Source organism: Bemisia tabaci, chromosome 2 (assembly GCF_918797505.1).
Source record: "Bemisia tabaci chromosome 2, PGI_BMITA_v3".
Classification (NCBI taxonomy): domain Eukaryota; kingdom Metazoa; phylum Arthropoda; class Insecta; order Hemiptera; family Aleyrodidae; genus Bemisia; species Bemisia tabaci.
Genome location: NC_092794.1, coordinates 67,594,074 through 67,606,299, shown reverse-complemented (window position 1 = coordinate 67,606,299; position 12,226 = coordinate 67,594,074). Strand labels below are relative to the sequence as shown.

At 39.6% G+C, this 12,226-nt stretch overlaps 1 protein-coding gene across 6 annotated transcripts in view; it reads left to right on the top strand.

The window, feature by feature from the left end:
- Positions 1-12,226, top strand: part of Svil (Supervillin) — a 390,519-nt gene that overhangs the window by 333,728 nt on the left and 44,565 nt on the right. For all 6 annotated transcript variants that reach the window (XM_019058279.2, XM_019058276.2, XM_072296132.1 and 3 more), the window contains one exon: positions 1,455-1,554. In XM_019058279.2, coding sequence (XP_018913824.2) covers positions 1,455-1,554 — 100 coding nt within the window. The remainder of the gene's footprint in view (positions 1-1,454; positions 1,555-12,226) is intronic.

Here is a 12,226-nt window from a genome sequence, read left to right as displayed (position 1 = left end):
CAAGCGGACACTTTTTGAAAATTTAGATGATTCTGGACAATATCGTACAGAAGTCCACGAGCTGCAGATAGAACCATTACCTCTAGCTCATCAAAAGTTATTCGAAGATCATTCAACAACCTCTTTGACAAGTTGCAAAAACTTTTCGTTAACAATAGTGTCACACGGTACTAGGAATATTTACTATTTAACGAACCTTATATTTCCCTGACTCAGTCCTAAATTATAGAAGTATGCGTTACTTTTCCAGCAATCCAAAAAAACAATTATACAAAAAACCAATACCTACACTTTCAGATATAAAAATGCAAATTTTTTGCAGCCTCGCTAAACGACTTATCAACCAGAGATTTTTTAGGAAGCGGACCTCCAAAGAGCTTTCAAAATTAAAAGTATACAACAAGTGATAATGCCATGTATTCGCCATATCAAAGCCCAATACACATTTATACACCGGCTACGTAAATCTGCTAAGTTACAAAACATGAATCGACAGTTGTCGGATTGTACATCAATGACAAAATGTGTCTAGGCCCTCATTCTTGACTACAACTACTGCCCCCAGAGCCGCTCTCCGACGCCAATGCGTTGGAGCTTCCTGCTTGTTTTTCTTCCATTGCGAGCCGCTCTGCTATGCAATAAGCCGCCGTGCTAAGGAAAAACGCCGTATGAACACTCGAGAGTTGCCAAATTTCCTCCAAGAAAATGTTTATTTTTTGGGTAGAATATAAACACTTTTCATTGACACTTTCAGGAACTTTAGGAGAAATTGGAAGCAAAATTATCCCAAAAATTGGAAGAAACATGGTCATAAGTTCACCAGAAAATTCGTGGTTTTTACAGGAAGTTTGGCAACGCCTGTAGGCTCATACGGCGTTTTTCCTTAGCAAGGCAGTATATACTGTTGTCTTTGCAATTTACCGATGCAGATCATGCGGGTACGCGTTCACTGACTTGGACCGTGTTTAGTGGCGTGGCGTGCTTTGCGATATATCGATTGTTATGCCATTTAAACCTATGGAAAAAGATCGATTAACAGGGTGTTCGTAGCGAACACCTTAATAATCGATTCTTTACCATAAGTTTAAATGGCATAACAATCGATACATCGCAATTCACGCCGCGCCACTGACCGTGTTACGCATCGCAGCGCACCCGTATAGCGCAAAATTTTGTTCTGTCTGTTTCTTTTTTTACGTAGTGAAGTGTCACAGATAACACGGTTCCCACCTGTAGTAAGTGACCGACCGACAATCTAATTCCGTGACTCATCCTCTCAGCGCGAGTTCGCTGATGTAGAGAGCTTTAATCTTAATTATTCGAGTATGTTTTCATTTCCCGCAGTCGGAAGTGTGGGAGTGGAGCCGTTATTTCACTCCTCGGCGTGCATTTTCAGTCGTGGATCTATACTCAGTTTCTTTAGACTAAAATCCGCGTTTTTTGTTCCTTTTTAGGCTGGCAGCCCTTCAGAAGAGCGGAAGCTCGGACTGGCGCAAACGGATCTCGCGCCTCAGTCCCGACGAGGAAATCACCAATAGTCCCTTGAAAATAAACGTAAGTTTCCTCTATGTTTTATAGTATTTCTATAGTTAAAATTTTTTGCGATTGTAGAGTGGATGTATGTTATTTCGTTGCTGACGACCCGCGTGGCAATGCGAACGAGACTTGGATCATGCGTCGAAAAAATGTACTCCCAGACAAGGTAAAAAAACGGGCTCTGCAAACCTCGATTAGGCGGAGAATTCTAGTAGGTCAGGAAAATCAGGAAAAATCAGAGAATTGTTGTTGAAAAGAGCCTTGATGTTCAAAAGGGCTCAATGTCCTGAGTTTCACCCTGAAACAGAACATGGTGAATAAGTTTCAATGAGAGATTACAGTCCTAGTTAATCGATTGGTTAAAACGTACCTAACTGAAAAAGGTTCACGTGCTCCTGTTTTTTTGCAATGGAAGTGCCCAAAATTGTCCATTTCCAGCTTTACGCGTGTAAAGCCGTTGTTTCCGAGCGAAGAAACGTAACTCCATTCCAATGTCGCAAAATCGACCCGAACAATTCAATTTTTGAAAAAAAAAAACCGCAATTCCTGTAGAACATTCTGCTACACATCAGAAACGGCTAAAAGAAAAACCAGTGAAACTTTCAGTCGGGAATACCAACGAGTCTCCTTTTCAAAATGCATTTCGCGAGTGAAAGTTTTGCAACGTTGAAATGCAGTTACGTTTTTTCGTTCGGAAACGAAGAATTTTCGATGTGTGAAGTCAGGAAATTTAGATCATTTTGGCGAGGGAATACCTGGAGAATGGAGAATTTGCATACAAATTTTTTATTGCCTCATCTGAAAGTGCTGAAAGAGCTAATTCCACAGTATTTTTTATAATTTTTCTCTGATACGGGAAATAGTATGAAAATAGATTTCGAAGTGAGAAAATTCACCGCCTAGTGACGTCATCTGGCGGCATTTCCCATTTAAACACACATATTTTTGCAGATTAGATCATTTTGTCATATCTTCCACAATAATTGTTCAATTCATGAACCAAGGGCATCCTCGTCACTCAGTAGTTTCCACTTAAATACGAAATTCATCAAATTTCAGACACCTGCAAATGCTCCATTGTTTCCTTCCGAGTTCGTAGACACCCTGCTACATTCTCCCAACAGCGGACTGATTGTTGAAATTGATGGACAAAGCTATAGACAAAGAAGATGTAGGGAGTATGGAGCGATCCTATTGGTTGAAATGGGTGGCTCCTATAGACAAAGGGAGAAAATGGTAGACTAACTGTCGGGTCTCTCGTGTGTTGTCGTTAGTTAGTCTAACCTACGTCCTTTGTCCATTGCAACCACCCGCTTCCACCAATAGAATCCCTCCATATCTCTTTTGTCTCCTTTGTCTATAGCTTTGTCTATCAATTTCAATAATCGACCCGCAGATAAAGAGAAAAAACGCGGGGGGCCATTCAGTGGATGTTGCGCAGTACCATAAATTGTCGAGGACTGGAGCCGGCTCTTGTCCGGTCATTGTGTGAGTGGACGTCTGTAATTCTGTACTTGACCGAACGATGTAAACCAAGGCTTTTCTGTGGAAGGCGACTCTCCTTGAAGCGCGGTTTCATCACCCGAAATCGGCCCCGCTGCGGGTAATTCACGACTCACGAGTGCTCAGTCCAACGTTTTCTTCAACGTGAGCTCTCGACGGAGGTGGAAGTCGAGGTGGGAGCCACGAACACTATCTGATCCAGTAGCGTGGCGTGCTTTGCCATTTTTATGCCATTTAAACCTATAGAGAAGAATCGATAAACAGGGTGTTCGCAGCGAACACCTTAATGATCGATTCTTAACCATGGGTTTAAATGGCATAACAATCGATATATCGCTAAGCACGCCGCGACACTGGGGAGCCACGAACACTGCTATCTGATCCTCTCGGTCTCCCTCTCCACCGTTGTCATCAACTTTTAACCGTGACCGGGACCAATAGATCGATGGTCGAATCTCTATCGATTGTTGGTCGATAAATATCGTTGCAAAGATAGGGATGAAACGATGTATCGATCGGAGTCATTCGATGACGATTCGATAATCCAGGTGCTGATGGACTTGTGCTTAGTTGTAATCTTGGCGCAGGATCCCGGGGATAGACAATGATTGTCTCAGGAGCGATGTCACTACAAGAAGAGTGGAGAGTCGAGACCTGTGGGCCGATTATTGAAATTTATAGACAAAGCTATAGACAAAGAAGACATAAGGAGTATACAGCGATCCTATTGGTTGAAATGAGTGGTTCTTGTAGACAAAGGTGGTAAATAGTGGACTAACTATCGGGTCTCTCGTGGGTTGCCGTTAGTTAGTCTATTACCTGCGTCCTTTGTCCATTGCAACCACCCCCTTCCACCAATAAGATCCCTCCATATCCATTCCGTCTTGTTTGTCTGTTGCTTTGTCTATCAATTTCAATAATCAGCCCGCAGGTGAGCACCCTCAGGTTTTGCTAAGATTCTGCGACTGCTTCACCCATTCAACGAACATTCAGTGGCCTGAGATAAAGGTCAGTGAGTTGGAATTTTTTAACCAGCGTGCGTTAAAAATCAGCATAAAGCTGAAAATCTCAATACAGAGGGAAAAAGCTCATATGAGCACAGATTTCCCTCAGAGAGATACGCTTTTTGGTGCAAAACTGGAAACGACCATACAGGAAGGCAACTGCAGACGCGTTTCGGCCTTATTAGGCCAATCCTCAGTGCAGCGCAGCCTCCTGAATTTCCTGCTACCTGAGATTTTCAGCTTTCTGCTGATTTTAACGCACGTTGCTTATAAATTTCCAACTTACTGTCTTACGACCCGTGCGTGTACCGCATTCAGTTTGACATAAAAGTGTTCATAATGAAAATACGACCAACGTTTAGAGGAAGTTTCTCTATGAAAAGTCCACGAAGCCGAATGCAAGACCAAAGGTCTCGATGCACGATCGAATTCCGAACCGATTCTGATCAAAGTAGATCAGTTGATGACTGATGGTCACCGTCCAACAGTTCTCGTTGATAAGAATTGGACGGGCTGTCGAATTTTGATCAGACTGGAGTGCCACCATTCATCATTTCCTCCCGCCCGAAACATGTCTGCGCTGTCTCTGTTTTAAAATTAAGCAAAGTAGCGATTTTAAGACTGATGACACTTTGATGGTGATTGGCACGGGAATTCAATCACGAAACCTCGAGACCGTTAGAACCGAGACACACCATGCACAATCTCAGCAACAGCGTAAGTAGGTACGTTTGGTGTGTGAAACCCTGAGCTGTGCCCCAGCACCATTTTGTTCGATAACTTCGGGAAGCGATCCGTGGCGAAAAACGGCTTCAAAATGTCGACTAGGCCGAAAGCATACCGCCATGGAAGATGGGCATCCACTTCCACTTCTCGTCTTTGCCATTCGATACTTGCTGATGGAGAGATGCGACAGACTCGTCAACATGAGTATTGAGGAAGCTCAACAAAATTTCACATCATATTAAATCAATGAAAAAGAATTTTAAGTTGCCTTCCTCAAAATGACTCAATACAAAAAAAAACCCCAACCTGAATTCAATCATTGGCGGGAAGAAATTTCTCTTAGGATTTGATTTTTTTGCCGGAGGAAGAATACCATTACTCGCGATTAAAATAAACCAAAACGTGATCATTTTCAAAATATAACGCGCTTGTTCTCTGCTGTGTGCTGTCGCACTATCTTTCAACTCACCGTCGTAGTTGAGCTAAATTTTGCAATGCTTACAAGAATACGCTTTTTTTAAATTAAAAATCAGAACTTGCCTAAATTTTCAACTTCGATGCTCGGTAGCTGCTTTCGGGCAATCAATGAAAAGAAAAAGGTGAAAGGAAAACAAGATGGAAGACAGTTTTTATTATCTCGTTCCCTTGTTCATTATTCGCTACCAAGAATACGCTTTTTTTAAATTAAAAAGCAGAACTTTCCTAAATTTTCAACTTTGATGCTCGGTAGCTCCTTTCGGGCAATCAATGAAAAGAAAAAGGTGAAAGGAAAACAAGATGGAAGACAGTTTTTATTATCTCGTTCCCTTGTTCATTATTCGCTACCCTGCCGTCGCGTCGCATCGTTAAGACTAACCGGTACCCAAGTGGTACTAAGCCTGAAGTTTTTACAATCGGTCACTTAATCATTGTGTTAAGTGGAACCTCTTTATTTCAGGTTACTCCGTGATTTTTTCTTCATAGAGCTTGCTCTACGGGATACATTTATGAACTTGTTTTTTTCAGTGCACCAGTGACCAGTCCAACACATATTTAAGGATGGTTTCTTCGAATGATAACCGTCGTGTCACCATTTCAGCTGTCTTCATGATTCTTTCTTGTTTTCTTTCCGTGATTATCAGCAGGGTATAAATCAGCACCATTTTTCATTATTGATGCATCTAATTCTTTTCTCAAGTTGGTTACCTAAGTAGCTACCCAGAGTATGAAAATTTATTTAATCTATTTGAATTCAGCCTTATTCTCTTTTTAATTTAGTACCTATATTGGGATTGCTCAGCGTGAAGCAGTATTTATTTTACACACGTAGCGATGATTTAATTGCTTTTCCAGCTGGTTGTAGAATTTGTTATTGTGGATTTACTTTAGTAAATTGATTTAGATTGCACACGGGTCGATTAAAGCGGAATGATGGAAGGCGCGGTCTAAGGACTTGTGGTCCGCACGTCTATGTTTTTCGCGTTTTTGTCTTAGGTACTAATATTGTGAAAATCTCTATCACGTCCATGCACGTAGGTCAAATTTTTTCGTATCCGTTTAATTTTGCAGCCTCAACCACTAAAGTGCGTCCATAACATTTTTTATGAAGAAGATTGAAGATGAGGTTGTGAAGAGAATATTTTATGAACACTTGAACATTTTGAAAAGAATTGTTCAAGAACTGGTAAATTCGAAGAGAAACTGTATCAAGGTTTTGGAGGTATCATCAGGATGATGGCAGTAGCTCCATTTTAACAAGTTACCTTTCATTTTTGGAGTTTTGAATTCAGTTACCGTGATTACCACTACTACGCTAGTCCTATCTCAATCTAATGGACAAAAATTCATGAACATACTTGACATGGGGGAAAAAATGCAATTAGATCGCATTATTTTTCAACAAGAGCATCATTTCTTATTATTCAACAAATTTAACAATTCGACCAAAATTAGTCCATTCAATTGACAAAAATTTCAGGAACCGACGTGTGACAGCACCCGCCGCGCAACCGCCAGGCACTACAATCAGCCGTAATCAGAATCAGCACTGATTCTATGTGAACAGAATATCTCCATCTACCGGGTAAAATCGAAACCTCGGCGCGAAATAGTGCTCCCTAAGTCCGATAGGCAGAGCCACACTGCAAGAATCTACGTGAGGCGCCTGTTATGGATGGAGCTCTTCGTAACGATACAGCTCTGAGTTCTCTGTCTCTGCCAGGTGGATTAGAATCAAGGTCCAGTAATCCCAGCTTCCGACCTTGTGAATCATCTGTTGCTTTGTCTTGTTAGCTACAGCGCCATTCCAAAAACCGCTCGTCATTCAAGACTAATGATGTGGTAGAGAATGCGGCGAAAACTGCTGCCTTTCGGGCCTTTCCATTCCACAGATTTTCCCTCTTTAACCACCCCAAGAACAAAAATCAAAGTTAAGAGGAGTATCAATTTTCCGAGCTCCGATTATCCCTGATTTGAAATTTCCGCGTTTTTTTGTTTTTTTTTATTTCTCTGGTGGCTTTGGCCTATAAAAGTTGCAACGCCATGGCGCAACCTCTTATATAAAATTTCTGCCAGAATTACTGCCGTGCTAAGGCAAACGCCGTATGAATATTCTAGAGTTGCCAAATTTCCTCCAATAGAATGTCTAATTTTGAGGAGAGTAATGCATTTCCTCTTCAAATTTTCAGATGAAATAGATCTGATTACGAAGATAATTCTCTGAAAAATTGGACGGAAAATGTTCACAAGTTTCCCTGAAAATTCGTATTTGATCAAAGAAAATTTGGCAACTGGCGAAGGTTCATACGGCGTTTTTCCCAAGCACGGCCGAATAATAGCCAAAATAACTTACTTAGCGGTAGCTCCTCCGGTCCCAATCTCCACGGACCTGTACTGCGATGAAAAACATCTTACGGTTCAAATTTTGATTGCAGTGTTGAGATAAGGACCAACAATTATTGGAATTCAATTATGATGATACGTGACACAACTTTTTTGGAAACTCGTGGCTTTTAATAGACATTAATTGCTGCTGTATGTATACGCAACAAAGTCCGTGCGCCTTCAACTTTTTTGTATTTAACACGGACATTCATGGAGCACCAATAGTTGTATCTAATACTGCAGCTTAGAAGATGGTTTTAAACTGTGTTCGCGCTGCGCGCATTCTGTACATTCTGTATACGTAAGAAAGTCAGTGCGCCTTCAACTTTTTTGTATGCAACACGGACATCCATCGGGCACGAATAGTTGCATCCAATACTGCAGCTTAGAAGATGGTTTTAAACTGTGTTCGCACTGCGCGCATTCTGTATACGTAAGAAAGTCAGTGCGCCTTCAACTTTTTTGTACGCAACACGGACATCCATCGGGCACGAATAGTTGCATCCAATACTGCAGCTTAGAAGATGGCTTTAAACTGTGTCCGCGCTGCGTGCATTCTGTAAAAACTACAAAAAACCCCAAAAAACTTTCAGATTCTAAGGGGTAAAGAATCCGGCCAAAGTCTTAAACTTGTTGAACCAAATTTTCTTATTACTCCTAAAAGAAAATTAAAAATTACCTATACTTTACTGAAAATCGAATGTGGGCCCCTTCATAAACGAGCGATACAACATTCACTGCATGTGTGTATGTGGACCTCTTGTAGGAGCCCAATCGGTTCGCTCTTTGCAACAAACGCTACATTCGTGAATGGAAAGTCCTTGGAGGAGCACATAACGTCCTCTTTCTTTATTTAACTTATGCATTTTTTATTCAGAATCTTCATAAAATCAAAAAGAAAAGTATGGACTGATATGAGCCTTATATGTGCTCTAAAACAATATGAAATATTTTATCGCACAAAGTCGAATATTTTTTCTTTAAAATTTAGAGCTACGTAACTAATTCAATAATCATGACTGGTGCATTTGCAGAAAAGTTTTCTCAGAGACTCAGTAAATTCCCTTGCTGAGCTGCATGTATCTTCAAGTAGGCATTATACTTCTAAAAGGAAATGTAGGCCCCTTCATTTAGGAGTGATGCAACAGTCATGACGTGTAAGTATGTTTAGCCCTTGCAGGAGCCTCTCCTCACCTATTTGCATTTTTATCTAAAGTAAAAAAAAAAAATAGTCGGTAGGTATGGATTGATCTATGAGCCTTCTATGTGCTCCAAAACAATATGAAATATTTTATCGCACAAAGTCCAATATTTTTCGATTTAGGTCCTACAAATGCTTTTAAGAGAGCATGAAAAAAAAAATACTCAATCGGCTGGCTAAAGTCCAGTATTTTTCTTAAGAATAGTCTCCTCCTTCAATGAGTGATGCAACAATTGCGACATTTTTATATGAAAAGCCCTTGCAGAAGCCTTTTGATTTGACTCAGCTAAATTTTGAAGAATCACTGACGTGTCCGCAAAAATGCGTAAAAAAGACGGGTCACTGAAATTAATGCTTCATAGAGATATCTGAGGATCCATGTCAAAACCCTCTTACCTATTCTACTCTGCGTACAAAATAAAAACGCCATTTTTAACCATGATTTTTGTTTTTTTAAATCTTCATTAATTTACTCTGAAAAAAATTTTCAATATCTAGGTAATATGGAGTCCTTTTCGTTCGAGTTCCTAATGATTACAGTAAGAGCATTTTTGCGGACACGTCAGTGATTCTTCAAAATTTAGCTGAGTCAAATCAAAAGGCTTCTGCAAGGGCTTTTCATATAAAAATGTCGCAATTGTTGCATCACTCATTGAAGGAGGAGACTATTCTTAAGAAAAATACTGGACTTTAGCCAGCCGATTGAGTATTTTTTTTTTCATGCTCTCTTAAAAGCATTTGTAGGACCTAAATCGAAAAATATTGGACTTTGTGCGATAAAATATTTCATATTGTTTTGGAGCACATAGAAGGCTCATAGATCAATCCATACCTACCGACTATTTTTTTTTTTTACTTTAGATAAAAATGCAAATAGGTGAGGAGAGGCTCCTGCAAGGGCTAAACATACTTACACGTCATGACTGTTGCATCACTCCTAAATGAAGGGGCCTACATTTCCTTTTAGAAGTATAATGCCTACTTGAAGATACATGCAGCTCAGCAAGGGAATTTACTGAGTCTCTGAGAAAACTTTTCTGCAAATGCACCAGTCATGATTATTGAATTAGTTACGTAGCTCTAAATTTTAAAGAAAAAATATTCGACTTTGTGCGATAAAATATTTCATATTGTTTTAGAGCACATATAAGGCTCATATCAGTCCATACTTTTCTTTTTGATTTTATGAAGATTCTGAATAAAAAATGCATAAGTTAAATAAAGAAAGAGGACGTTATGTGCTCCTCCAAGGACTTTCCATTCACGAATGTAGCGTTTGTTGCAAAGAGCGAACCGATTGGGCTCCTACAAGAGGTCCACATACACACATGCAGTGAATGTTGTATCGCTCGTTTATGAAGGGGCCCACATTCGATTTTCAGTAAAGTATAGGTAATTTTTAATTTTCTTTTAGGAGTAATAAGAAAATTTGGTTCAACAAGTTTAAGACTTTGGCCGGATTCTTTACCCCTTAGAATCTGAAAGTTTTTTGGGGTTTTTTGTAGTTTTTATATCAGGTCGTTTTTGGAATGATGTGAAGCTAATGAAACATTTGGCTGGAAAAAGAGAAACTGAGAATAATTTTTTCAATGAGCAGAACTGGAACTCCTTGTTTAATCAACTAAACATTAATAGGGGGTGATTCAGTTTGCAATCAATAAAAGTTACCTGATGTTTAGGTGAGTTTAAACTTCTCTCATCGAAATAGGGTACATAATGTTTTAAAAACTGATGGATTAGCAATTAATTGTCATAGTGTAGGGCTACTTAGAATGAACTTCTTTTGCCGCATAAATTATTCCTTACCTACTCATAAAGTTTCAACATTAATTCTGCAATTCTTACTGCGTTTAACTCAACTGTTGGACATACTTACATTCAGCCACTAAAATTTTAAATTAAATAACAGTGAGACCACTAAGTGGAAAGTCCATTCAAAGAGTTAGGTAAAATTATTTTTTTTTTGGTTCACTCATTATAAAAAGTATTTCCTGTAAGAGGTATTTAATTTATCAATAAAAGTGTGCGTCAAGCCAAGCCCCTTCGGCCACAAAAGTATTTTTTCTTTTAACAGAGTATAACTTCTAGGAATGTGACTTGAAACATGAAGATAAGAAAATTGTACTTATACCTAATATGCACTCCGTTGAACTTGAGCGATTCAGGTAATAATCGACTGAATTTCAACATCAAGTTACAATGGCCTCAGTCAGAAAATTAATTGAAAAAGAGAAAAACTTGCTGCAAATATTACACTGTAAGCTTACCCACCGGGGGGGGCTACCGCCACTCTTGATACAGTATGCCTATATTGACGCTATAGCGGAGAATATTTTGATTTATTTTGCTTAGAGTCGCTTCACCACATAATTTGTCGAATCGTATAACTGGCATGTAAGTAAGCATTTAAATTTGAATGGCGTCTTTTGATTCATGAAAGATAATGAAGGCTACCTCTCAGTTACCTGGTAGTTCAAGAATTCCTGGTAATTTTGTTGTCCACTGTCGGACTAAAAACACCACCCCCAAACTCTTCATCAGAGCATGTTCCGCAGTTGGTGCCTAGGCGCAAACATTTTGATCATAAACGCTATCGATTGGTCTAATCTTTTTCGGCTTTGATTCACCCGATTACATTTATCCATTAAGAACTAGGTTGGCACGCGAACCATACATAGACCCAACGCTCAATTAATTTCAGAGTGCACTGTTTCACTGGAGTAATTATGCTAGAAACTCACTAGGTGAAGATGGAATACTTCTGTGACACAACAACCAACAACACCACAATATTTCCACATCAAGAGTGGCGGTAGCCATCCCCCGTCGAGGAAAATGACGACCTACTAAAGTCCCTATAGCAAAGGGGTGGCGGACACTCTTAGTCACACCTAACTCCCTTAATCTGAAAATTGATTAGATATAGAATGGAATTCAGAGCAAACGGCGGCACGGACTCCAACGATCTTGGTGTCTTTGGACACAGCTAAGTTAGCCGGATGTCATTTGAGGGTTTATTATCTAACAGTCGGTAGCTGCACCACCAGTGTAAGTCCATAACATAGCCTAACTATTTGATGTGTTTACATCAAGTTTTCATATGTTAAAATAGAGAAGGAATGGGCGCTACGTACTTACGATTGGCCCAGCGATTTATGCAGCAATATAAATTCTTGATTTTATAGTAATCATCAAGCTGAGAAAATAGAACGAGTACATACCTTTCATGAAAGACTTTCTTACACATTGACTGGCCACATGGTGATTCTAACAACTTCTGACACAAAATCAAAGAGACTCGAAGAAAACAAATTTAAGCTAATACTCATCGTCAAAGATCTCTGATTTAGGGACATAAAGTTGACTTAGTGATTGAATTATACCTCGCATCCCC